At 49.1% G+C, this 25,240-nt stretch overlaps 1 protein-coding gene across 1 annotated transcript in view; it reads right to left on the bottom strand.

The window, feature by feature from the left end:
- LOC119963633 overlaps positions 1 to 25,240 on the bottom strand; it is a 185,195-nt gene that overhangs the window by 35,630 nt on the left and 124,325 nt on the right. The window contains 6 exon segments of the mRNA XM_038792963.1: positions 10,162 to 10,331; positions 11,346 to 11,505; positions 14,094 to 14,203; positions 14,467 to 14,626; positions 22,012 to 22,121; positions 24,580 to 24,745. Of these exon segments, the coding sequence (XP_038648891.1) occupies positions 10,162 to 10,331; positions 11,346 to 11,505; positions 14,094 to 14,203; positions 14,467 to 14,626; positions 22,012 to 22,121; positions 24,580 to 24,745 (876 nt within the window).

Raw genomic sequence — 25,240 nt, 5'->3', positions numbered from 1 at the left:
CCGGAAGTCCCCGGCTGCCAGCCATTGTACCCAGTTTTCTGACCTGCACCACAGCATTAATGGCATCGGCCATGTTTCCCGACTTTGTGCCTTTTACGTTTTCCCTGAACTCTGCATATTCGAAGGATATTGTTCACTGGCTTTGCGCATATTAATCGCTTCATCTAGCAGCAAAAGCGGTCGTCTCAGCACTTTTCGTCGCAAATGTTAATCATTAATTCCAAAGACAATTTGATCGCAAAGCATTGAATCAACAACAGATGAGAAGTTACACAGCTGCGCTCTTAATTTTAAAGCAGTAATAAAAGAATCTACCGACTCTCCTTTCAGCTCCAGCCTTTTCTTAACATGCAGCACTCGTATGTCTCGTTCACCTGCTTTTTGCAGTGAGCATCAAATTTTTTCAATGCCATGTTAGACTGTTTTTATCCTCATCTTCTGAAAATTTGAATGAGTTAAATACTCTAAAGCCAAATTAATAAGAAGCACAATTTTCCTCTGATTGGAAATATTTTCTAGCACGGAGGCAGATAAGAACTCTTCGAAGGGCAGCACGGTAGCATAGTGGTTAGCACAATTGCCGGGAAGGAGGGGGTCAATCTGGGGGAGAGGGCGGGGGCTAGTCCAGGAACCAAGGAGGGGGCTCAGTCTGAGTGAGAGATAGTCCAATCGGGTTTTCAGTCCAGTAAGGTGTTCAGTCCAGGAGGGGGCGTCAGTCCAGGAGGGGGGGGGGGTCAGTCCAGGAGGGGGGGGTCAGTCTGAGTGAGAGATAGTCCAATCGGGTTTTCAATCCAGTAAGGTGTTCAGTCCAGGAGGGGGGTCAGTCCAGGAGGGGGCGTCAGTCCAGGAGGGGGGTTCAGTCCAGGAGGGGGGTTCAGTCCAGGAGGGGGGTTCAGTCCAGGAGGGAGGGGGGTCAGTCCAGAAGAGGGGGGGTCAGTCCAGGAGGGTGGTTCAGTCCAGGAGGGGGGGGGTCAGTCCAGGAGGGGGGGTTCAGTCCAGGAGGGGGGGGTCAGTCCAGGAGGGGGGTCAGTCCAGGATGGGGGTCAGTCCAGGAGTGGGTTCAGTCTGGTAAGACGGTCTGTTCAGTAGGGGAGGGTCAGTCGGGAGGGGGGTCAGCAAAGTAAGGAAGGGGTCATTCCGGAAGCGGGTTCTGTCCAGTATGGAAGGGGTCAGTCCTGGAGGGGGTCAGTCCAGTACGGAGGTCAGCCTAGTAAGAGGATCAGTTCAGTCAGGCGGTCAGTCTAATAGGGGGTATCAGTCCAGAAATGGGTCAGTCCGATCGGGGGGGCGCAGTCTGGGAGGGAGCTCAGTCCGAAGGGGGTCAGTCCAATCGGGGGGGGGGGGGGCGCAATCTGGGAGGGAGCTCAATTCGGAAGGGACTGACCAGCCTTTCTCCCTCCCTCCTCGACTAAACCCCTTCCCTCCCAGACAGACCTCCCTCCTGGACTGATCCCGTCTTGACTGCCCCCCCCCCCCCTCTCTTCCAAACTGACCTCCCTCCCCTCTCAGGCTGACCCCTCTCCTGCACTCAGCCTCCCCCTCCCCGACTGAAACCCCTGCCGGACTGATTTCTCTCCGTCTCGAAATCTTTCCTCCCCGTGTGTGCGTGGGTTTCTTCCGGGTGCTCTGGTTTCCTCCCACAGTCCAAAGATGTGCAGGTTAGGTGGATTGGCCATGATAAATTGCCCTTAGTGCCCAAAATTGCCCTTAGTGTTGGGTGGGGTTACTGGGTTATGGGGATAGGGTGTTCTTTCCAAGGGCCAGTGCAGACTCGATTTGACGAATGGCCTCCTACACTGTAACTTCTATGATTCTATGAACTGTTGTTTGAAATATTCCCAATTTTGACACAGTTTACCGGACAATCTGAAGTGATCAGGTTTCTTCAGACCTTCCATCGTACGATCCGTTGTTTGTGCCGATTTTTCACTTGGTGTAGCAGCGTGACTGTTTTTCTGAATTGTCTTAAAGATAATTCCTTATTTTTTAGAAAAGTACACCAGGTACCATGTGGTCATCTTTGTGCTTTGTGTTGATCAGATCCTAGTATGGCTGGCATAGTCTTCACAAAGACCACAACTAGCTTTTATATTAAAGATAGCTAAAGATTTATTTGCACTACTTAATTGAATTTGACTCTTACTTCTATGTGATAAACAACTGACAATAATCATACAATCTACACTCATTTGTCACTAATCTCTACACTAATACAATAACTATGATATGTTCTAACTCACACTGGGCTGGATTCTCTGCACCACGACGCCGAAATCACATTCGGCGACAGAGCAGAGAATCCGTTTTGACGACAATATCAGAGTTTTGGCGGTTTTTGTATTCTCCGCCCCCTAGACAGCATACCCTAGGGGAAAGCAGCAGCAATTAGCCATGGCGTGAGGCCCGCTCCGCAATGCTCCATCCCCGACTGGCCGAGTTCCCAACGGCTGGGCTACGTGTGCTCACACTGTCCGGGAACCTTGCATGGCGGGTCCGGACTCAGTCTGGTGCGGCCACAGTCAGGGTAGAGCCTATCCGCGGGCAGGGGGGCTTCATTCGGGGCTGGGGGCACTGTTGGCAGATGGTTTTGGGTGCGTGAGTTGCCGAAGGGGGAGGCACTACTTTTGCGGTCCAGGTCCGCCGGCTGAGCCCGCCATGAAACACGGCGCAGCTGCTGCATGCCGTCGCTGTGCACATGCGTTGACACGGAACCGGAAGTGCTCAGTGCCATATCGGCAGCTGCGAGCCCTCTCCTGCCTTCCTCCTAGCCCCCAGAAAAAAAGTGAATCGGTGGCCATTGTGCGCCAGTTTTCCTGGTGTGAAAGAGCACTGTTTTCACGCCAGCATCGGGACTTAGTCTCCAAAAGGGAGAATCCAGCCCACTATCTTTCCTACAGTCTGTTCTCTAGCCGTCTCCTGAGCCCTCTCCCAAAAGCCTCAGCATTGATGCTTTTTCTAGTTCTGCATCTACCTCCCTCTAGTGGTTGATTCGGATATAACATTAACCCTTACAGTTAATAATAATATAATAATTGCTTATTGTCACAAGTAGGCTTCAATGAAATTACTGAAAAAAAACCAAGTCGCCACATTCCAGCGCCTGTTCGGGGAGACCGGTACGGGAATTGAACCCACACTGCTGGTCTTCTTCTGCATTACAAGCCAACTGTTTAGCTCACTGTGCCAAACCGGCCCCTCTGTACAAATCTCCGGAGGACATTCATTTTAACTGTCTGAACCCTGCCCCCCAAGGACAGGGGAAGATTATCCCACTTGTGCAAATCAGATTTAACCCCAATCGCCAGAAGGCAACCGGCTGCCTCAGCTGGTGCTCTAAAAAGCAAATGGTTTTCTCCACGTATTCATACAATGACCCCCTCAAGCGTCGCAGCTGGCTCACCGGCTTACCCATTGAGAATAGCTCAAATTGCGTTTGCAACTTTTTCCTACTTACCAGCAACTCCAGTGTAGGGGCAAGCAGTCCACCTCAAGGATGGAATCTGCCAACCTCTAACCCTCCTAACCCTCACCAGGTGTGCCTTGTCAGAGATTATCTTCCCCATAATGAGCACCTTAAGGGCCTCCCACAACATAGACGTTGAGAGAGACTCACTCTTATTAAACGTATTGTACTCCTCAATGGCGGAGGACATGCACTCGCTAAACCCTTTGTCTGAACGCCCTGTCCAATCTCTACGGCAGGCGTTGAGAAGGATCCAGCTCGGACTTCCGGTGGCGGCAATGACCAGCTGAGCCGCACGTTCGGCGGCTCCGGAGATCAACGGACTTCGGGGCTTTTTTAAAGGCCCCCAACGGAGCTGAGGAGGCAAATCCCGACGGGGGAAGTGGCCAGGAGTCGCCCCAGTGGTCCCATGGTGCAGACCAGGAGCGGGGCAGGGAGAGATTCGGGAGAAAAAACACTTGGAAAAAATCGGGACCCGAAAAACAAAATGGCGGCCGGCGAAAGTTTCGAGGAGCTGAAGAAGTGGGTCCAGGAGCAGCAGACGACTCTGCTGCGCTGCTTCCAGGATTTGAAAGTGGAGCTGCTGGAGTCCATCAAGGTAACCAACAGGGAACTGATGGAGACCCAGACAGCCCAGGGGGCTGCAATCCGGGAGCTGCAGCAGCAGGCCGCCGAAAGGGAGGACGAGGTCGTGGCCGTGGTGGGGAAGGTGGAGGTGCACGAGGCGCTCCATAAAAGATGGCAGGAGCGGTTCGAGGAGTTGGACAACCGGTCGAGGAGGAAAAATTTACGGATCCTGGGCCTCACGGAGGGGCTGGAGGGGTCGCACCTAGCGGCCTATGTGGTGGTGATGCTGAACTCGCTGATGGGGGCTGGGTCCTTCCAGGGGCCCCTGGAGTTGGAGGGGCCCCACAGAATTCTGGCTAGGAGGCCCAAGCCGAACGAGCCACCGCGGTGTTGGTGAGGTTCCACCGGTTCGTGGATCGTGAGTGTGTGCTCCGGTGGGCCAAGAAGGAGCGGAGCAGCAAATGGGAGAACACGGAGGTGAGGATCTTCCAGGACTGGAGTGCGGAAGTGGCGAGGCGGAGGGTCGGGTTTAACCGGACGAAGGCGGTGCTCCACAGACGGAAGGTGAACTTTGGAATGCTGCAGCCAGCGCGTCTGTGGGTCACCTACCAGGATCGACACCACTACTTTGAGTGCCCGGAGGAGGCGTGGGCCTTCGTACAAGCCGAGAAACTGGACTCAGACTGAGGGTCCCCCGGATGGGGGATGCTGTATAATACTGTATTTATTTATACTGTATGTGTATTTGCAGGGTTTAGGGTAAGATGTGGGGTGGCTTTAGGGTGGGTGGGGTGATGTCGTACGGGTGTTTTTTTTAAATGGGTTTTCAAGCAGGAGTTGGGTGGACGGGTTCAGACTGAGGGGTAAACGGGGTGTTCGGGGAGCTGGTGGGGGGGACTGACAATGGGAGTGGCCCTGGAGGAGGCGGGGCCCGGCAGGGCGAAAGCGCGGGCTTTCTGCGGCGTTCCCGCGCTGGGGGAGGGAGGGAGGCGGGTTTTTCTTTTCCCGCGCAGGAGCGGGGGAGGGTGGACTGGTTGATGGGCACAATGGAGGAGGGGCAGTCCCATGTTGGGAGGAGCCGAAAGTAGGGCGGGAGCTGCCGGGGTCAGCAGAAGATAGCTGGCTCACGGGAGTGCTGTAGAGGGGGGGGCGGGGGGGGGCGCGGTTAGGAGGGGTCCTAGCCTGGGGGGGGGAGGGGAGGGCGGGGGGATACCGGGTTGCTGCTGAAACGGTCAGGAAGGAGCTGGACGACGCAGGGGTGCTGGAGGGGGGGGGGAGTTGCCTCCGTGGGGAACTGGCAGAGCGTGGGACGCTGGCCAGGGGTGGGCAAGGGATGGGGTATGGCTAATCGGCAGGGGAAGGGGGCAGGGAGCCCTCTGATCCGGCTGATAACCTGGAAAGTGAGGGGGCTGAATGGGCCGGTCAAAAGGGCCCGGGTAGTTGCGCACCTGAAGGGGCTGAAGGTGGATGTGGCCATGCTCCAGGAGACACACCTGAGAGTGGTGGACCAGGTCCGGCTGAGAAAGGGGTGGGTGGGCCAAGTATTCCACTCAGGGCTGGATGAGAGGAGTAAGGGGGTGGCGATCCTGGTGTGGAAGAAGGTGTCGTTTGAGGCATTGAAGGTGGTGGCTGACAGTGGCGGGAGGTACGTGATGGTGAGTGGCAACCTGCAGGGGGAGCGGGTAGTGTTGGTGAATGTTTATGCCCCAAATTGGGACGATGCGGGGTTCATGCGGCGTATGCTGGGCCGCATTCCGGACCTGGAGGTGGGGGGCCTGATCATGGGGGGGGACTTTAACACAGTACTGGATCCCCCATTGGATCGATCCAAGTCCCGGACGGGCAGGAGGTCGGCGGCGGCTAAGGTGTTGAGGGGATTTATGGACCAGATGGGGGGGGTGGACCCTTGGAGGTTTGCGAGGCCAAGGGCCAGGGAATACTCGTTTTTCTCCCATGTACATAAGGCCTACTTAAGGATTGATTTTTTTGTCCTGAGCAGGGGGCTGGTGTCGAGGGTGGAGGAAGTGGAATACTCCGCCATTGCCATTTCGGATCATGCCCCGCACTGGATGGACCTCGGGCTGGGGGAAGAGAGGGACCAACGTCTGCTCTGGCGCATGGAGGTGGGGCTGATGGCAGATGAGGAGGTGGCCGGGAGGGTCCGGGGGTGTATTGAGAGATACCTCGCGGCCAATGATAACGGGGAGGTTCGGGTGGGGACGGTCTGGGAGGCATTGAAGGCGGTGATGAGGGGGGAATTGATCTCCATTCGAACCCATAGGGAGAGGGGGGAGCAGAGGGAAAGGGAAAGACTGAGAGGGGAGATGGTGCAGGTGGATAGGAGATATGCGGAGGCCCCAGAGGAGGGATTGCTGGGGGAGAGGCGTACCCTTCAGGCCAGATTTGACCTACTGACGACCAGAAAGGCGGAAGCCCAGTGGAGGAAAGCACAGGGGGCGGTGTATGAACACGGGGAGAAGGCGAGCAGGATGCTGGCGCACCAGCTCCGGAAGCGAGACGCGGCCAGGGAGATTGGGGGACTGACGGATAGAACTGGGAAGGTGGTGCGGAGGGGGGTAGAGGTCAATGGGGTCTTCAGGGACTTCTATGGGGAACTGTATCGGTCTGAACCCCCGGTGGAGGAGGGTGGAATGGGGCGCTTCCTGGACAAGTTGCGATTCCCGAGGGTGGAAGAGGAGCAGGTTGAGGGACTAGGGGCGCCGATCGAGCTGGAGGAGGTGGTCAAAGGGATAGGGAGCATGCAGTCGGGGAAGGCGCCGGGGCCGGACGGGTTTCCAGCTGAATTCTATAAAAAGTATTTGGACCTGTTGGGCCCCCTGTTGGTCCGGACCTTTAATGAGGCAAGGGAGGGAGGGGGGGGGGGGGGGGGGGGGCTTTGCCCCCAACTATGTCACGGGCGCTGATTTCCTTGATCCTGAAGCGGCACAAGGACCCTCTGCAGTGTGGATCATATAGGCCGATTTCGCTGCTGAACGCCGATGCTAAGCTGCTGGCAAAGATCCTGGCCACTAGAATAGAGGATTGTGTGCCGGGGGTCATACATGAGGACCAGACGGGGTTTGTGAAGGGAAGGCAGCTGAACACAAACGTGCGAAGACTCCTCAATGTCATTATGATGCCGGCGGTGGAAGGGGAGGCGGAGATAGTGGTGGCGTTGGACGCGGAGAAGGCCTTCGATAGGGTTGAGTGGGAGTACTTGTGGGAGGTGTTGGAGAGGTTTGGGTTTGGGTTGGGGTTTATCCGGTGGGTGAGGCTGCTCTACAAGGCCCCGATGGCAAGTGTAGCCACGAATAGGAGGAGGTCGGAGTACTTTCGGCTGCATCGGGGGACGAGACAGGGGTGCCCCCTGTCCCTCTTGATCTTCGCATTGCCGATTGAGCCCCTGGCCATGGCATTGAGGGAGTCAGGGAACTGGAGGGGCCTGGTGCGGGGTGGGGAGGAGCATCGAGTGTCGCTGTACGCGGACGACCTGTTGCTGTATGTGGCGGATCCGGTGGGGGGGGATGCCGGAGGTGATGAGGATTCTTGGGGAATTCGGGGGTTTCTCGGGGTATAAGCTGAACCTGGGCAAGAGTGAGGTGTTTGTGGTGCATCCGGGGGATCAAGAGGAGGGGATTGGTAGGCTCCCATTGAAGCAGGCAGGGAAGAGTTTTAGGTACCTAGGGGTCCAGGTGGCGGGGAGCTGGGGGGCCCTGCACAAGCTCAACCTCACAAGATTGGTGGAGCAGATGGAGGAGGAGTTTAAGAGATGGGATATGTTACCGCTGTCACTGGCGGGGAGGGTGCAGTCCGTCAAGATGACGGTGCTCCCGAGGTTTTTGTTCTTGTTTCAGTGCCTCCCCATCCTTATCCTAAAGGCCTTTTTCAGGAGGGTCAACAGCAGTATCACGGGATTTGTGTGGGCGCATGGGACTCCGAGGGTTTGAAGAGTGTTCCTGGAGCAAGGCAGGGATGGGTGGGGCTGGCGTTGCCCAATCTCTGTGGGTACTACTGGGCGGCCAACGCAGCGATGGTGCATAAGTGGGTAATGGACGAGGAGGGGTCAGCGTGGAAGAGGATGGAGGCGGCGTCTTGTGTGGGCACGAGCCTGGAAGCGCTAGTAACGGCGCCGTTGCCGCTCCCTCCAACGAGGTATACCACGAGCCCGGTGGTGGCGGCTACCCTCAAAAATTGGGGGCAATGGAGACGGCACAGGTATCGGCGTAGCGGAGTGGCGCCAACCACTCCGGCGTCGGGCCTCCCCAAAGGTGCAGAATTCTTCGCACCGATCGCGGGCCTGGCCACCATGGGGGTCCGATCGCGCCCCCCCCCCCCAGGACCCCAGGGGCCCACTCGCGCCGCCAATCCCGCCGCCACCAGAGGTGGTTGGAACCACGGCGGCATGAGAGGCCTCTCAGCGGCGAGACTTCGGCCCATCGCGGGCCGGAGAATCGCTGCAGGGGGCTCGCCGATCGGCACGCCGTGATTCCTGCCCCCGCCAATTCCCGGGTGGCAGAGAATTCCGGCCACGGCGGGGTCGGGATTTTCGCCGGTCCCGGGCGATTCTCCTATTCAGTCCGAGTCTATTCAGTCTCTCCATATAGCTAACACAAATGTCAATGGAAATCAGGGGAAATCTCTCCACTGATTTAAGTCATACCTGGCACAAAAGCAGCTGTGGTTTTTACAGGCCTATCAACATATTTATATGACATCGCTGCAGGAGTTCCTCAGGATAGTATCCTAGGTCTAGTCCTCTTCAGCTACTTCATCAATGACCTTCCTTCCATCATTAGGTCAAAAGTAGGGATGTTCACTGATGATGGCACAGTTGTTTCCTGTGGATGGGAGGAAAGGGCCAGTCATGCAAACCAAGCAGGCATGGCTGGGAGTCTCAGAATCAGGCAGAGCATGAGTGTCATCACTAGAACATAGATACAGTGCCACAAGAGGTTCAATGACCTCATAAGGAATGGTGTAACACTTTCAGCTGCTAATTCCTGCACACTGAATTTCCCCACATTCTATCAGACTCAGGTAATGTCAGTAGCCTTTGTCTGTCCAAGAGGCTGAGCTGAATTGAGTTATCAACAGCTCAGCTTGCCTCCATGCCCACTGCATGTGGTGACTTATCTGAGTGTTTATAACAATGCCAATGTTGTGATATCTATGTAAATTCCAATGAATCAGGTTCCTCATTTGAACTCTTCTTTGTCGTATCACCTCCATTGTTGCCTCCCAGATTTCAAATGGATGTCAGTCTTCAGGCGAATGGAAATGTTTTTGAATGCAATGAGAGGATAGATGACTGTGGAAATGATTTGTGTTGGTGGTAGGTGGTGGAGGGACGGTGGTGCAATGATTAGCATTGTTGTGCCATATGTGCCATAACGCACTTAGGTTATCTGAACTGCACATGAGGCCATCATAGGCTTCTCTGCTTCTCTGGCAGCCAAGCCCTCTGGCCACAACAGTATCCTCCTCTTTCCCCTCCTCCTCCTCCTTGTTGAAGAATGCTGAGCAGTGTGTATCTCTCTCTTCCTGCAGCTCCAGGTAGTGTATACTAAAGACCCATCCCCCAGATCTGTCCCAGGCACCTTAATCGCATCCTCAGTAACCTAATTGTTTGCTCAATGATTGCTTTCGTCATCATGTAGCTCATGCTGTACTTTGTTGGGCTCCTGCAGGTGTCATGAACCAGGTCCTCAGAGGAACCACCCAATCACTCTATAAGGGCGCAAAAAACTATAGGAGATGTGACTGTGGCAGAATGAAGACATTGGTGCAGCTTCCAGGATATCTTGAACATGAAAATCTTCTATTGTAACAATGGAATCCCTTCTGATTGATCAGTGCTCCCGGCTGATCAGGTGGCACCATGATTGCCACATGTGTGCAGACAATGACTCCTTTATCTGTAGGAATCCAGCTACTGCTATAAATGCAAGAGCCCTTTGCATCTGACTGGGCTCAAAGTTGACATAAGGGGCAAACAAGACATTAGTCACTTGGAAGATACAGTTGTGGGCCGTGGATCGTGAATTGTTGGCGATGTCCCCAGCATATCTCTGGGAGGAGACTGAATGATAGAAATTCGGGGTGTGGTGACCATGATGGCAATGTATGCTTACCTGGTCCTTTTGAAAGGAGGTCTTGTTCCAGAAAGCTGCAGATGTCAGCAATGGCCTGCCACAGATGCTGAAGCCTCCTATGGCACTTGTTGAGAGAGCCAATCCTCTGCCTGTGTTGGGCCTCGCCGCCTTCAAACCAGAACTCTATGTCCATTCCCTCTGTGGAATGACTGCAGGAAAAGCAGCTTCATTAATGTTAGTGCTGCCCCTGGTGTGGCTGCACACATTGTGTGGTGGCTCCTCTTGCTCCTCAGGGGCCCTAAGTAAAGTTGCTCCCATGTTGCCGTGAAGGCTCACAGCAGGGACATGCAGATCAAATCGGACAAAGTCCAAGATAGATGATATGGCTGCCAAAAAGAGCAGTGAAAGCTGAGTCTCAGAACAAGTGCTATCCACATAGGCCTTTCACATAGGCAGGGTAATTGCCTTTTCAGTTTCAGTCTTTAAAGGCGTAACAAGCTGTCAGCTTCATTGATCAATAACTCCCTGCTCTGCACTCGCCTTGAATAACCTGGTAAAATTCACACAGCTCAGGGGAACCTGTGACTAAGCTATTAAAGCCAAAATCCTGGGTTAGAGGTACAATTAATTGCATGTTTAAATAACTGACCCAGCAGCTTGATGGGGATTTCCCGCACACACTGAAGTAAAGGGCTGAGGTGAGCAAGGTAACAGATTTCCAACACACCAGAACTTTTTATGGATTTGACCAACTCCCCTCTCCCCACCTGGTGGCTTTTAAAGTAGACCAAGGCAGGCCAGCAGCGCGGGTTCAATTCCCGTACCGGCCTCCCCGAACAGGCGCCGGCATGTGGCGACTAGGGCTTTTCAGAGTAACTTCATTTGAAGCCGACTTGTGACAATAAGTGATTTTCATTTCATTTCATTTCATTTCAATTGGTGCCCCTTGGCAGTTACAATTCTGCTCATTATCTCAAACTCTCTCTTAACGGGTATTTCCTGACCTGCACCATTTCGCCAACCGTCTCACCTCCCAGCCCATCCCCGAAAGAGCTGGTAAGATTTAACTCTTCCCTCCAAGGGTGCTGCCTGACCTGCTGAGTATTTCCAGCAATTTTTGTTTCTATTTCAGATTTGCAGCATCTGCAGAATTTTGCTTTAATATTATAGCTCACCTGGTCAAAGCAAAACTTTGATTAGATTTTTTTCAAACAAAGACTTACCTCCTGGAGTCCTTTTTCCATTTGTTTTTTATGTATGTAAAAAACAAGCAATTGGGATAGTATGTGCAGATCAGTTGGCATGTCTCCGCACTGGGAGCCAGTATGCTAGTCATATCATTTCCGGGAAAATCAACATCATGTAAAAGTGCCTTCTTGCAAACTGTAAATAAGATAACATGAAAAAGACTTGAATGCACTGCAGAAATTCTACAACCTTTTAAATGTACACACAGGAAGAACTGTGGGTGAAAGCTTCTTCTGTGTGCTCTGTATAATGAGCAAACCATTTATAAAGGATCATTTAGACCCAAAAAGTTATCTCCGTTTCTCTTCACAGACCTGCTGAGTTTATCCAGCAATTTTTGGTTTTTCATTTCACTTTCTCAGCATCCGCAGCACTTTGTTTTCATTTATTAAGAGCAGCTTTACTATTTCATTATATATACCGGAGAGGAAAGTTTCTTCCTATTCTGCATATTTTTTAAGTATTTGGTCAGTCTGCAGTACTGTGGGTTTCCAGCAATAGTCCAATATGCTCAGGGATTTCTTATTATTAGCAGTAACCCAAAAGTTAAATTCTTCTCACCATTACTCAGGATAACTGTTGCTGCAGTGTGATTTTGTAGCTGCAGTGTGATTTTGTGGCTATCAATGAAGTCACACTCCCCATTCCCAATGTATGAGTCTAGTCAGCGAAGCCTTCATTTTTTTTTTGTCTTTTGTGTTGTTATTGTCAGAATGGCACACAGCAGGTTTTAGACAAATGAAATGAACTACTTACAAGCAATTTTACTGTCAGATCATTGTTATGACTTCAGGTATGCGTTTGATGGACCTAAGAAGCAGACTAGTAGTGGAAGAGGAAAAGTGCACGCATGTCAAAATTAAAAGGATAGTGACATTAAAGTGTTCTTAATAAGTGTACTCTGAACAATGGATCTTTGGAAAATGATATGCAGATTTGAAATGCTTGAAAATACATAATAAAACAGCTGATCAAAATACACAGGGATACAGGTTCATCCTTTATGCCTCCAGTTTTCATAAAACATACCTCTTTGATCAATCTTTCACGAATTTGCCCTATTAAATCTTTACATGGTGTGGTTTGTTTGTAACCATCTAAGATGGCCACCTGCAAAGGACCATGGGATACAGATACAGAGCCTATGTGTATCTGAAACACAGGTACCAGGCCTGATCGAAACTCCCGTCCATTTACATTTTAATGGCCCATTTCCCAGGACAATAGAACTCCAATCAAGCAACCGGTACAGCCACAGACTGATCGGCACCACTCTTTACTCAGAAAGCACAATTGCCAAGGTCAATGACTGCGAAGGACCCGCCCAGCCATCAAGGCACCCGCCCCTTTATTGGCCGAAATCGAAGACAGTGATCAGAGCGCTGTTGAACTATTGGGTCCAAGGTTAAGGACCGCCCCAAAGAGCACACAATCCCAGAGGTATAAAAGATGACACAGCCATGTGTTATGTCTCCTTTGGATGCGACCTGTGATAGCCCAATTGCAGCAGGAACAGCCAGATAAGTTCAAGACCAATGATCTCTACCTGATGGGTCAGCCCAGCAGAGACAGAGCCACTTTCTTCGAACCAGCCAAGTGAAATCGAGATAAAGGTCTTATCCATTTGCACAGTGCCGGTTGCCCTGAAGTTAAGTATAGGTTATTGTAGCTGATAGGTGTAGTTTAACTCGTAGTAGATATTGTGTTTGCATGTTGACATAACCCTTGTGTATGTAAATAAACCATCGTTTGAACTAACTAACTGATTGTGTGGTCATTTGATCAATATAAGGGAAGGCTTGTGATTCACCAACATTATTAATAGAGCAACGTTTGATAATGCTCCTTCCTGTGAAGTACCTTGGGATGTTTTATTATGTTAAAGGTACTATATAAATGCAAGTTGTTATTGCCCTGATTATAAACGGAGGTGAATTCTGCTTTAAGTGTCAGCAGTCTAACGGTAGACATTGTAGTCAAACCAAATCATCTACTTGTCCAACTCTAGCAGTCGAACACTTCCAGCAAGGCTCACTGAACAACGAGCCCTGGATAAATATAACACATTTACTGCCATCTCAAATCAAACTTAGCACTTACACTTGACATGACATCAACCAGAGGACTCACAAGCAACATTTCAATCGGTGGCACAGTTGTTAGCGCTGCTGCCTCACAGCATCAGGGACCCGGGTTAAATTCTGGTCTTGGATGATCGTCTGTGAGGAGTCTGCACGCTTTCCTCATGTCTGCGTGGGTTTCGTCTGGGTGCTCCGGTTTCCTCCCACAGTCCAAAGATGAGCAGGTTAGGTGGATTGGCCATGCTACATTACCCCTTAGTGTCCAAAGGTTGGGTGGACATACAGGTATAGTGTTGGGGCTTCAATGGAGTACTCTTTTGAAGGGTTGGTGCAGACTCGATGGGCCAAATGGCCTCTTACTGCACTGTATGGATTCTACAATAAAGAAGGCAACTTCTCGATCTCTAACTTCTCCAAAGACCATCTTTAATTACTGACATAAATAATGCAATTGCTCTACTTGCCCAATATTTCTGAAAAGCCCAATCTACCAAATATTAATTTACTGAATAAAATTGAAGGCCAGTTGAGTTCGTTCAGCTGTTCCAAATAAGCATTTTTATACACATCAATACTATTTAAAATCAACTCAGACTGATTTATGGACATGTACATCAAAGATTGAATAAATCATTCGTTTACCTGAAGCAATTAATCCACAACCCTTTAAGGAAAATCCAGATACAACATCGTCAAGAATATTAATTCGCGGTGGAATTCCTTTTTCACTCTTTTTCAGGTAGCAGATCTGACTAAAGGGGGCAAAATGAACACGCCTAAACATTCCTTTGTTCTGGCAATCCAACTAGACAAAGATACAACTTCACATTTATAAAAACACTTTCAGCTCATAGTCCAATTTGCCTTTGTCTCTTGCTGCTAAATCTATAAAGTTGCATATTGCTGTATGCATTGTGGTTCCAGGCTGAATGTGATCATGTGAAATACAAATGCAGGATTCTGACCATCAAGTTTGAAGTTGCTTCGATTTAGATTTATAAATGTAGGAACCTACCGCTGAATAACATTATGGTATTCTTGTGTTACATATGTGAAGAACTGGCAATGACGATCCTTTGTACACTCCTTTTGACAATCCTGGTGATTTTCCGCATCAACTGTGCGAAAGTCATTCCCCAGAAAATCCAATCCTTCATAAACACTGGAAGAACAAACTGTGAAGTTATTTAAAATGAGTTCAAATATACTCTTTAAAACCCTCAATTTATGTCTATAGTAATTTGTTACAAAAACGTTATTAATAAAAGAAACAAACAAATCTGCAAAGCCATCAAGTTTCTAAAAGTTAAAGCTGAGTAATGTTCCCATTCTGGTACTATATCCAATAGTATTCCAATTTAATTGGAATGATTCATTACATGGGTTCAACTAAACAGGTTATTCATACAGTTGATGACAATAAGGTTTACAATAACTGATAAAATTGAGTGTTCGGACAAATTATATTTAAATTAATAAATTAGAGTCTTGCTCTTGTTAACTGAGTTTCTCACCACCCTCTTGTTATTGGTTATAAATGGAGGATGTGTCTATTAATAAATCCTCACATCAGTTTGTATTCCTGACTATAAAAAGCTTACTTCTTGTTGGCAGTTTTTCCCAACATAACGTCCAATGCTAACGAGAACAGGAACTGTTTATGTAAACCTGTCACATATTAATTACACACATGCATCAGTGACGATCCTGGAGAGATTTGGATTTTTGTCTCAGCTCCTCAGGACACTCCAGTAAAGCAGGGGTAGAAGGGAGGTTAGCATTGAAGGCAGATAGCATCTTAACCCATGAGTGTTTATGCCTCCAGCAGGTATCTCCATTGGATATGGGCTGCTCAAGTAAAAAGGAATCACTCCCAACTCTGCCCACCCACAGCAGGTCGCAGGATACCCACCACATGTTGTGACCCCTGCCCACCATTGGTTAAATACCAGTGCTGGCCAGATGAACACAGAACATAGAACATAACAGCGCAGTACAGGCCCTTTGGCCCTCAATGTTGCGCCGACCTGTGAAACCCCTTTAAAGCCCATCTACACTATTCCCTTATCATCCATATGTTTATCCAATGGCCATTTAAATGCCCTTAATGTTGACGAGTCCACTACTGTTGCAGACAGGGCATTCCACGCCCTTACTACTCTCTGAGTAAAGAACCTACCTCTGACATCTGTCCTATATCTATTTCTCCTCAATTTAAAGTTATGCCCCCTCGTGCTGGACATCACGATCCAAGGAAAAAGGCTCTCACTGTCCACCCTATCTAATCCTCTGATCATCTTATATGCCTCAATTAAGTCACCTCTTAACCTTCTTCTCTAACGAAAACAGCCTCAAGTCCCTCAGCCTTTCCTCATATGATCTTCCCTCCATACCAGGCAACATCCTGGTAAATCTCCTCTGCACCCTTTCCAATGCTTTCACATCCTTCCTATAATGCGGTGACCAGAACTGCACGCAATACTCCAAATGTGGCCACACCAGAGTTTTGTACAGCTGCAACATGACCTCATGGCTCCGAAACTCAATCCCTTTACCAATAAAAGCTAACACACCATACGCCTTCTTAACAGCCCTATCAACTTGGGTAGCAACTTTCAGAGTTCTATGTACATGGACACCAAGATCTCTCTGCTCATCCACACTACCAAGAATCTTACCATTAGCCCAGTACTCTGTCTTCCTGTTACTCCTTCCAAAATGAATCACCTCACACTTTTCTACATTAAACTTCATTTGCCACCTCTCAGCCCAGCCCTGCAGCTTATCTATGTCCCTCTGTAACCTGCAACATCCTCCCGCACTGTCGACAACTCCACCGACTTTAGTGTCATCTGCAAATTTACTCATCCATCCTTCTACGCCCTCCTCCAGGTCATTTATAAAAATGACAAACAGCAGTGGCCCCAAAACAGATCCTTGTGGTACACCACTAGTAACTGAACTCCAGGCTGAACATTTCCCATCAACCACCACCCCCTGCCTTCTTACAGCGAGCCAATTTCTGATCCAAACTGCTAAATCACCCTGAATCCCATGCCTCCGTATTTTCTGCAATAGCCTACCGTGGGGAAACTTATCAAGCGCTTTACTGAAATCCATATACACCACATCAACTGCTTTACCCTCATCCACCTGTTTAGTCACCTTCTCAAAGAACTCAATAAGATTTGTGAGGCACGACCTACCCTTCACAAAACCGTGTTGACTATCCCTAATCAAATTATTCCTTTCTCGATGATTATAAATCCTCAAACTTATAAACCTTTCCAAGACTTTTCCCACAACAGAAGTAAGGCTCACTGGTCTATAGTTACTGGGGTTGTCTCTACTCCCCTTCTTGAACAAGGGGACAACATTTGCTATCCTCCAGTCTTCTGGCACTATTCCTGTAGAAAATGACAACATAAAGATCAAAGCCAAAGGCTCAGCAATCTCCTCCCTAGCTTCCCAGAGAATCCTAGGATAAATCCCAACCGGCCCAGGGGACTTATCTATTTTTACACTTTCCAGAATCGCTAACACTTCCTCCTTATGAACCTCGCACCCTTCTAGTCTAGTAGCCTGTCTCTCAGTATTCTCCTTGACAACATTGTCTTTTTCCTGCGTGAATACTGACAAAAGATATTCATTTAGCACCTCTCCTATCCCCTCGGACTCCACGCACAACTTCCCACTGCTGTCCTTGACTGGCCCTACTCTTACCCTTGTCATTTTTTTATTCCTGACATACCAATAGAAAGCTTTAGGGTTATCCTTGATCCTACCTGCCAAAGACTTCTCATGTCCCCTCCTGGTCTTCTTATATCTCTCTTTAGGTCTTTCTTAGCTAACTTGTAACTCTCGAGTGCCCTAACTGAACCTTCACATCTCATCTTTACTTAAGCCTCCTTCTTCGTTTTGACAAGTGATTCAACTACTTTAGTAAACCACAGTTCCCTCGCTCAACCACTTCCTCCCTGCCTGACAGGTACATACTTATCAAGGACCCGCAGTAGCTATTCCTTGAACAAGCTCCACATTTCAATTGTGCCCATCCCCTGCAGTTTCCTTCCCCATCCTAGCATCCTAAGTCCTGCCTCATCGCATCATAATTGCCTTTCCCCCAGCTAAAACTCTTGCCCTGCTGTATATGCCTATCCCTTTCCATCGCTAAAGTATACGTAACTAAATTGTGGTCACTATCACCAAAGTGCTCAACTACCTCCAAATCTAGCATCTGTCCTGGTTCATTACCCAGTACCAAATCCAATGTGGCTTTGCCTCTTGTTGTCCTATCTACATACTGTGTCAGGAAACCCTCCTGCACACATTGGACAAAATCTAATCCATCTAAAGTACCCAATCTATAGCGTTTCCAGTCAATATTTAGAAAGTTAAAGTCCCCCATAACAACTGCCCTGTTACTTTCACTCCTATCCAGAATCATCTTTGCAATCCTTTCCTCTACATCTCTGGAACTTTTCGGAGGCCTATAGAAAACTCCCAACAGGGTGACTCTCCTTTCCTGTTTCTAACCTCAGCCCATACTACCTCAGTAGACAATTCCTCATCAAACATCCTTTCTGCCACCGTAATACTGTCCTTGACTAACAATGCCATCCCTCCCCCTCTTTTACCACCTTCCCTGAGCTTACTGAATTATCTAAACCCCAGAAAATGCAACAACCATTCCTGTCCCTGCTCTAGCCATGTCTCTGAAATGGCCACAACATCGAAGTCCCAGGTACCAACCCATGCTGCAAGTCACACACCTTATTCCGGATGCTCCTGGCGTTGAAGTAGACACACTTTAAACCACCTTCCTGCCTGCCAGTACACTCCTGCACCTTACTCATGACCCCACTACTCTCAACCTCCTGTATACTGGAGCTACAATTCAGGTTCCCAACCCCCTGCTGAATTAGTTTAAACCCTCCCGAAGAGCATTAGCAAATTTCCCCCCCAGGATATTGGTACCCCTCTGGTCCAGGTGTAGACCATCCCGTTTGTAGAGGTCCCACCTACCCCAGAATGAGCCCCAATTATCCAGCTAACTGAAACCCTCTCTCCTTCACCATCCCTGCAGCCCATGTTCAAGTGCTCTCTCTCCCTATTCCTCGTCTCGCTAGCACGTGGCACGGGTAACAATCCAGAGATAATAACTCTGTTTGTTCTAGCTTTAAGTTTCCACCCTAGCTCCCTGAATTCCTGCCTTACATCCCTATCCCTTTTCCTACCTATGTCATTGGTGCCTATGTGGACCACAACTTGGGGCTGCTCCCCTCCCCCTTAAGGATCCCAAAAACACGATCCTTGGCATCACGACCTTGGCACCTGGGAGGCAACACACCAACCGCGAGTCTCTCTCGTTCCCACAGAATCTCCTATCTATCCCCCTAACTATGGACTCTCCAATGACTAATGCTCTACTCCTCTCCCCCTTCCCTTCTGAGCAACAGGGACAGACTCTGTGCCAGAGACCTGTACCCCATGACTTACCCCTGATAAGTCGTCCCCCCCACCAGTATCCAAAACGGTATATTTGTTACTAAGGGGAACGACCACAGGGGATCCCTGTACCGACTGCTTCCTCCCAGCCCCTCTCACCGTCACCCATCTATCTTCATTCTTCAGTGTAACTACATCCCTGAAGCTTCTATCTATGACCACCTCTGCCTTCCGAATGATCCGAAGTTCAGCCAACTCCAGCTCCAGTTCCCTAACACGGTTTTTGAGGAGTTGGAGATGGGTGCACTTCCCACAGATGAAATAAGCAGGGACACTGACGGTGTCCCTCACCTCAAACATTCTGCAGGAGAACATTGTACTGCCTTCCCTGCTATCCCCTCTTGATAAAACAAGAAAAGGAAAGGAAAAGCTGACGTGATATTCACTCAACCCCTTAGGTTAGAGGAGGTGGAAGGGTGGGGGACACTACAAGTGTAGTGTCTCGGGTTCAGCAACTGCCCAACTTATATACAGGCACTACACACCTTCCCAGAATTCCCCACGGCCGACTTCAGGTTTCCTGCAGCTCTGAAACTAAAGGCAAGCTTATTTTTTAAAGCGGGAAACTTACCTTCACGACAGACCCCTGGCCACTGCTCCCGCCGAAAAACTGAAATGAGGTGTGATGAGAACTGAGATGAGGCCCTTAAACAGTATTGGAATGTAAGTGAGGGTGAAGTATCTTAAATTTGGGACTATGTGTTGGGGATTTATGATGGATGGGTGATGGGGGTAAGTGCATTGAGCAGTGTATAAGGCTGTTCGTGCAGGTGTCAGTAAATAGTCTTTGAAGATGCCTTTGCTGAGCTTGGACATCTTGCTGGTTTTCTGCATGGTCCTTGGAGCCATAATCTGGGCAGTTATCTCTGTGGTCATTTGTTTCCATCATCTTCTGATATCGTTCCTTGAGGGCACCTGACTACTCATGAAAGAATGAAATACAACCTCTCTCCTCCTGCGCCCCCCACGATAAAGGAGCTCCCATGAACCCAGCTCCTATTTCAGAAAGTGTCAGTACAGACAGTTGGCAACAATTTTCTTCTATTGAGTGAACCTTCTCTTTAAGAGGGGCTGACTGCCTTTAGAACAAAGAACAAAGAAAATTACAGCACAGGAACAGGCCCTTCGGCCCTCCCAGCCTGCGCCGATCCAGATCCTTTATCTAAACCTGTCTCTTATTTTCCAAGGTCTACTTCCCTCTGTTCCCGCCCATTCATATACCTGTCTAGATGCTTCTTAAATGATGCTATCGTGCCCACCTCTACCACCTCCGCTGGTAAAGTGTTCCAGGCACCCACTGCCCTCTGCGTAAAAAACTTTCCACGCACATCTCCCTTAAACTTTCCCCCTCTCACCTTGAAATTGTGACCCCTTGTAACTGACACCCCCACCCTTGGGAAAAGCTTGTTGCTATCCACCCTGTCCATACCTCTCATAATTTTGTAGACCTCAATCAGGTCCCCCCTCAACCTCCGTCTTTCCAACAAAAACAATCCTAATCTACTCAACCTTTCTTCATAGCTAGCACCCTCCATACCAGGCAACATCCTGGTGAACCTCCTCTGCACCCTCTCCAAGGCATCCACATCCTTCTGGTAATGTGGCGACCAGAACTGCACGCAGTATTCCAAATGTGGCCGAACCAAAGTTCTAAACAACTGTAACATGACCTGCCAACTCTTGTACTAAATACCCCGTCCGATGAAGGCAAGCATGCTGTATGCCTTCTTGACCACTCTATCAACCTGCGATGCCACCTTCAGGGTACAATGGACCTGAACTCCCAGATCTCTCTGCACATCAATTTTCCCCAAGACCCTTCCATTGACCATATAGTCCGCTCTTGAATTTGATCTTCCAAAATGCATCACCTCGCATTTGCCTGGATTGAACTCCATCTGCCATTTCTCTGCCCAACTCTCCAATTTATCTATATTTTGTTGTATTTTCTGACAGTCCTCCTCGCTATCTGCAACTCCACCAATCTTAGTATCATCTGCAAACTTGCTAATCAGACCACCTATACCTTCCTCCAGGTCATTTATGTAGATCACAAACATCAGTGGTCCGAGCACGGATCCCTGTGAAACACCACTAGTCACCCTTCTCCATTTTGAGACACTCCCTTCCACCACTGCTCTCTGTCTCCTGTTGCCCAGCCAGTTCTTTATCCATCTAGCTAGTACACCCTGAACCCCATACGACTTCACTTTTTCCATCAACCTGCCATGGGAAACCTTATCAAACGCCTTACTAAAGTCCATGTATACGACATCTACAGCCCTACCCTCGTCAATTAACTTTGTCACTTCCTCAAAGAATTCTATTAGGTTTGTAAGACATGACCTTCCCTGCACAAAACCATGCTGCCTATCACTGATAAGTCTACTTAACACTGATAAGTTTAAGAGAAGCATGTTTGCTGCTCCATATAGAATTTAGAATTTACAGTGCTGAAGGAGGCCATTCGGCCCATCAAGTCTGCACCAGCTCTTGGACAGAGTATCCTACCCAACTGTACACCTCCACCCTATCCCCATAACCCAGCAATCCCACCCAACACTCAGGGCAATTTTGGACGCTAAGGGCAATTTATCATAGCCAATCCACCTAACCTGCACATCTTTGGGCTGTGGGAGGACATCGGAGCACCCGGAAGACACCCACGCACACACTGGGAGAACGTGCAGACTCCGCACAGACAGTGACCCAAGCTGGGAATCGAACCTGGTACCCTGGAGCTGTGAAGTAATTGTGCTAATCACTGTGCTACCGTGCTGCCCACAAAATATGCACACTGCTTTGTCCCCTGCCCAGTGCTCAGCTACCTGGCAGCATGGGCCTTGCTTGTCCCAACACAGTGATTATTTAGCTGAGGAGACACCGTGAAGTTTGCATGCTGCCTGGTTTAATAGGAACAGTCTTGGAGAGATCACTAATTGTCACTCCATCCTGAAAAATGGGTGCCAACATACTTTGATTTATTGAGGTAGTCTTAAATAACAATGTGCAAATAAAGAAACTAAATGTGTCTTTTAATTTGTTCACTTACTATTTATTAGGTTCTTGCAAAATTTGAGGGAATATCCAGACACAACATTCCGTAACTGTGTTTTTCTTGGTGGTTTTCCAGTTCCAGATTCCTTTAAGTAACAATAAAATCTGGAAAATGTTTAGTTTTAAATATTAATGTGAATCAATTGACAGTCATATTAAAGCCAAATAAACATGAACGATGGAATTTAATTATGGACATAATCCGGGATTTCCCAGCCCCGCCCATTGGGGTTTTCCATTTGCGGAGGCAGCTCACCATTGGCTGCCTGTGGGATCTTGCCTTAATCAGCATGCAGCCACCAGGGAACCCACCATGGAGAGTCACCTTCAGCAGGACCGGAAGTTCTTGCCAGCAGGGAGGGTCCAGAAAATCCTGCCCCTGGTCCTATAAAAAGCATGATTTTGTTTTCCCCAGTGCACAGAAGAAACTCTCTCCTTAATTGGTAGTGCTCTGTAGGTGGCATTAATATGTTGAAGTACATACAGTTTGTCAATAATGTGCAATACAGGAATGAGTGCTATCTTATTTAATAAACTGAATTTTGTTTTCTTTATCCTTTCATGGCATGGGGGCATCATTAGCTAGGCCATCATTTGTTGCCCATTAGGTGGCTTTTTGGGCCATTTCAGAAGGCAATTAAGGGTCACTGCTGTAGGTCACAGCTAAGAATGGTGGATTTCCTTCCCAAAACACATCAATGAACCAGATAGATTTTGGGACAAGCAATAATAGTTTCACAGATCGCGGCCTGGTCCGCGATCGGGGCCCACCGATCGGCGGGCGGGCCTGTGCCGTGGGGGCACTCTTTTACTTCCACCCCCGCGCAGAGACCCCCTCCCCTGCGCATGCACTGGTATGACGTCAGCAGCCGCTGACGCTCCAGTGCATGCGCAGACTTCTGCCGGCCGGCGAAGGCCTTTCGGTCCTGGCTGGCGGAGCGCCAAAGGTCTTTCGCGCCGGCCGGCGGAGCGGGAACCACTCCAGCGCCGGCCTAGCCCCTATTGGTAATGAAAATTCCGCACCTTTGGGGAGGCCCGACGCCGGAGTGGTTCACGCCAATCCGTCCCTCCGGCACCCCCCGCCCCACCGGGTAGGGGAGAATCCCGACCATTAACTGATTCAAATTCCACCAGTCTCTGTGGTGGGATTTCAATCTCGGTCTTTGGATCACTAATCAAAGGATATTACCACTACACTACCATCTCCCCTCATACAACATGATGTCCAAATACATGGTAGAAGAAGATGTATTGTTGTGTACTCCCCAGTTGGGATGGATTTTTTAAACAATCAATTCCACTTAAGAAAGAATCAATGTAGCCAACAAGGGGCAGCAGGGTAGCATGGTGGTTAGCATAAATGCTTCACAGCTCCAGTGTCCCAGGTTCGATTCCCGGCTGGGTCACTGTCTGTGTGGAGTCTGCACGTCCTCCCCCTGTGTGCGTGGGTTTCCTCCGGGTGCTTCGGTTTCCTCCCACAGTCCAAAGATGTGCGGGGTTAGGTGGATTGGCCATGCTAAATTGCCCGTAGTGCAAGTAAGGTTAAGGGGGGAGTTGTTGGGTTACGGGTATAGGGTGGATACGTGGGTTTGAGTAGGGTGATCATGGCTCGGCACAACATTGAGGGCCGAAGGGCCTGTTCTGTGCTGTACTGTTCTATGTTCTATGTTCTATATATCACAAAACTGACCCAAAGTCAGGCTCGTCATCAAACAACTTATATTAAACATGAGAAATACTAAAGGAAAATCATTGCAAGGCTCTGGAGACAAGCCGTAGAGTGGAATTAATTAGATAGCTCTACCAAAGAACCAGCACAGGCATAATGGACCAAATAATTTTCTTCTGTGTTGTACGATTCTCTGCTCAAATTTAATGCCCACCCCAAAACGACTTTGATTCAGGCGGGTTCTCCACAGCCAATTGAAGCTCTTAAGTTAATGCCCACTTAATGGTTCATTCCACTGGTACTCACCCAATTGTGGGCAGGAGCTGCCTATTGAAAGTGGAAAGCACAAAAAGCAAACCCTTTTGGGGTTGCTTATGAACTTGTTCATGCCTTGTTCAAAGGCACTCAGTGCCTGATCAATGGGTTCGACACTGGGTGAGGGGTTGCTGCTGAGAGCTGCAACCTCTGCTCTTGACTCCCAATCCTCTCCCGTCTATGACCCTGACCCCACTCCCCTATGGCTTTGATCCGTCAGAAATCCTAGGCCTCGGCTGGGTGTACTCCCAGCAGCAGCCACTGCTCCACCGGTGGCGTAGTCTGCAATGACAGCTGCCGGCCTCTGCTTGACCAGTAGCTCTCATGTAGTGGGATTCCTGACTCCCTGATCCTGGGGAAGGCCTGTTCCTGCCCAGTTAATAGGCACTGAATGTGGAGGGCCTTCCTGAAAGAATGTGATTCGCCAGCCAGCAGCGAGGCTCTCGTCGTCATGTTAAATAACGGCCAATGATTCCTCTGCAAACTGAAATTTCAAATGTCATGTCCAATATAGAAGAACATTTTTTGGAAGGAATTTTCAGTTTAAACAGACTTCAAAACGCATGACAGTCACATTACCTTCTATGGTCAGTGTCCCACTCTTTTTTCACAAAAGTGAAGAATAAACACCGAGGGTGGTAAGTGCAAACTTTTTGACAGAATATGGCATCAGGCGTGAGGACTGAAGTAATATCATTTCCAGGAAAATCTATACCTTCAAAAAGTTCAGCTCTGCATTCTGAAACTAAGTTAAACAACATGTAACTACACAGCAAACACAATATCTGGACAATTCTTTAATAATAGTCACGGTGTAGAAAGAAAACTAAAACCACAATTAAATGGAGTTTAAAGCAATAGAAACCATTTGTGACATGCTTGGGTCCTGCTACTGTATTGATAGACCATAATAAGCAATGTAAAATACATTTTCAGTTGTTCGTGGAATGTGAGCATCACTGTCAAGGCCAGGCCCAGTTGCCCAACTTCAATATGCTAAGCAGTTTGTAATTATAATACTGCACTATAAGTCCCAGGCCCCAGAGTGCAGCAGGTCTGTATCATGGAGGGAAGTGCAGGCAAGGGAGGTGGTCAGGGGGAGAGGCAGTGAGGGCATGTGGGGTTGGGATGCTGTGCGTGCCCCTGGCCATATCCCCCCTGCCCGTAGTCAGTAAACATGGAGGCGATCATTGTTCGCGGATTTTCTGAGGAAGTATAGGCGCTGTTGTGCTTTCTTGGT

The sequence above is a fragment of the Scyliorhinus canicula genome, chromosome 3 (assembly GCF_902713615.1).
Source record: "Scyliorhinus canicula chromosome 3, sScyCan1.1, whole genome shotgun sequence".
In the NCBI taxonomy this organism is placed as follows: Eukaryota; Metazoa; Chordata; class Chondrichthyes; order Carcharhiniformes; family Scyliorhinidae; genus Scyliorhinus; species Scyliorhinus canicula.
This window is presented reverse-complemented; position numbering and strand designations above follow the sequence as displayed.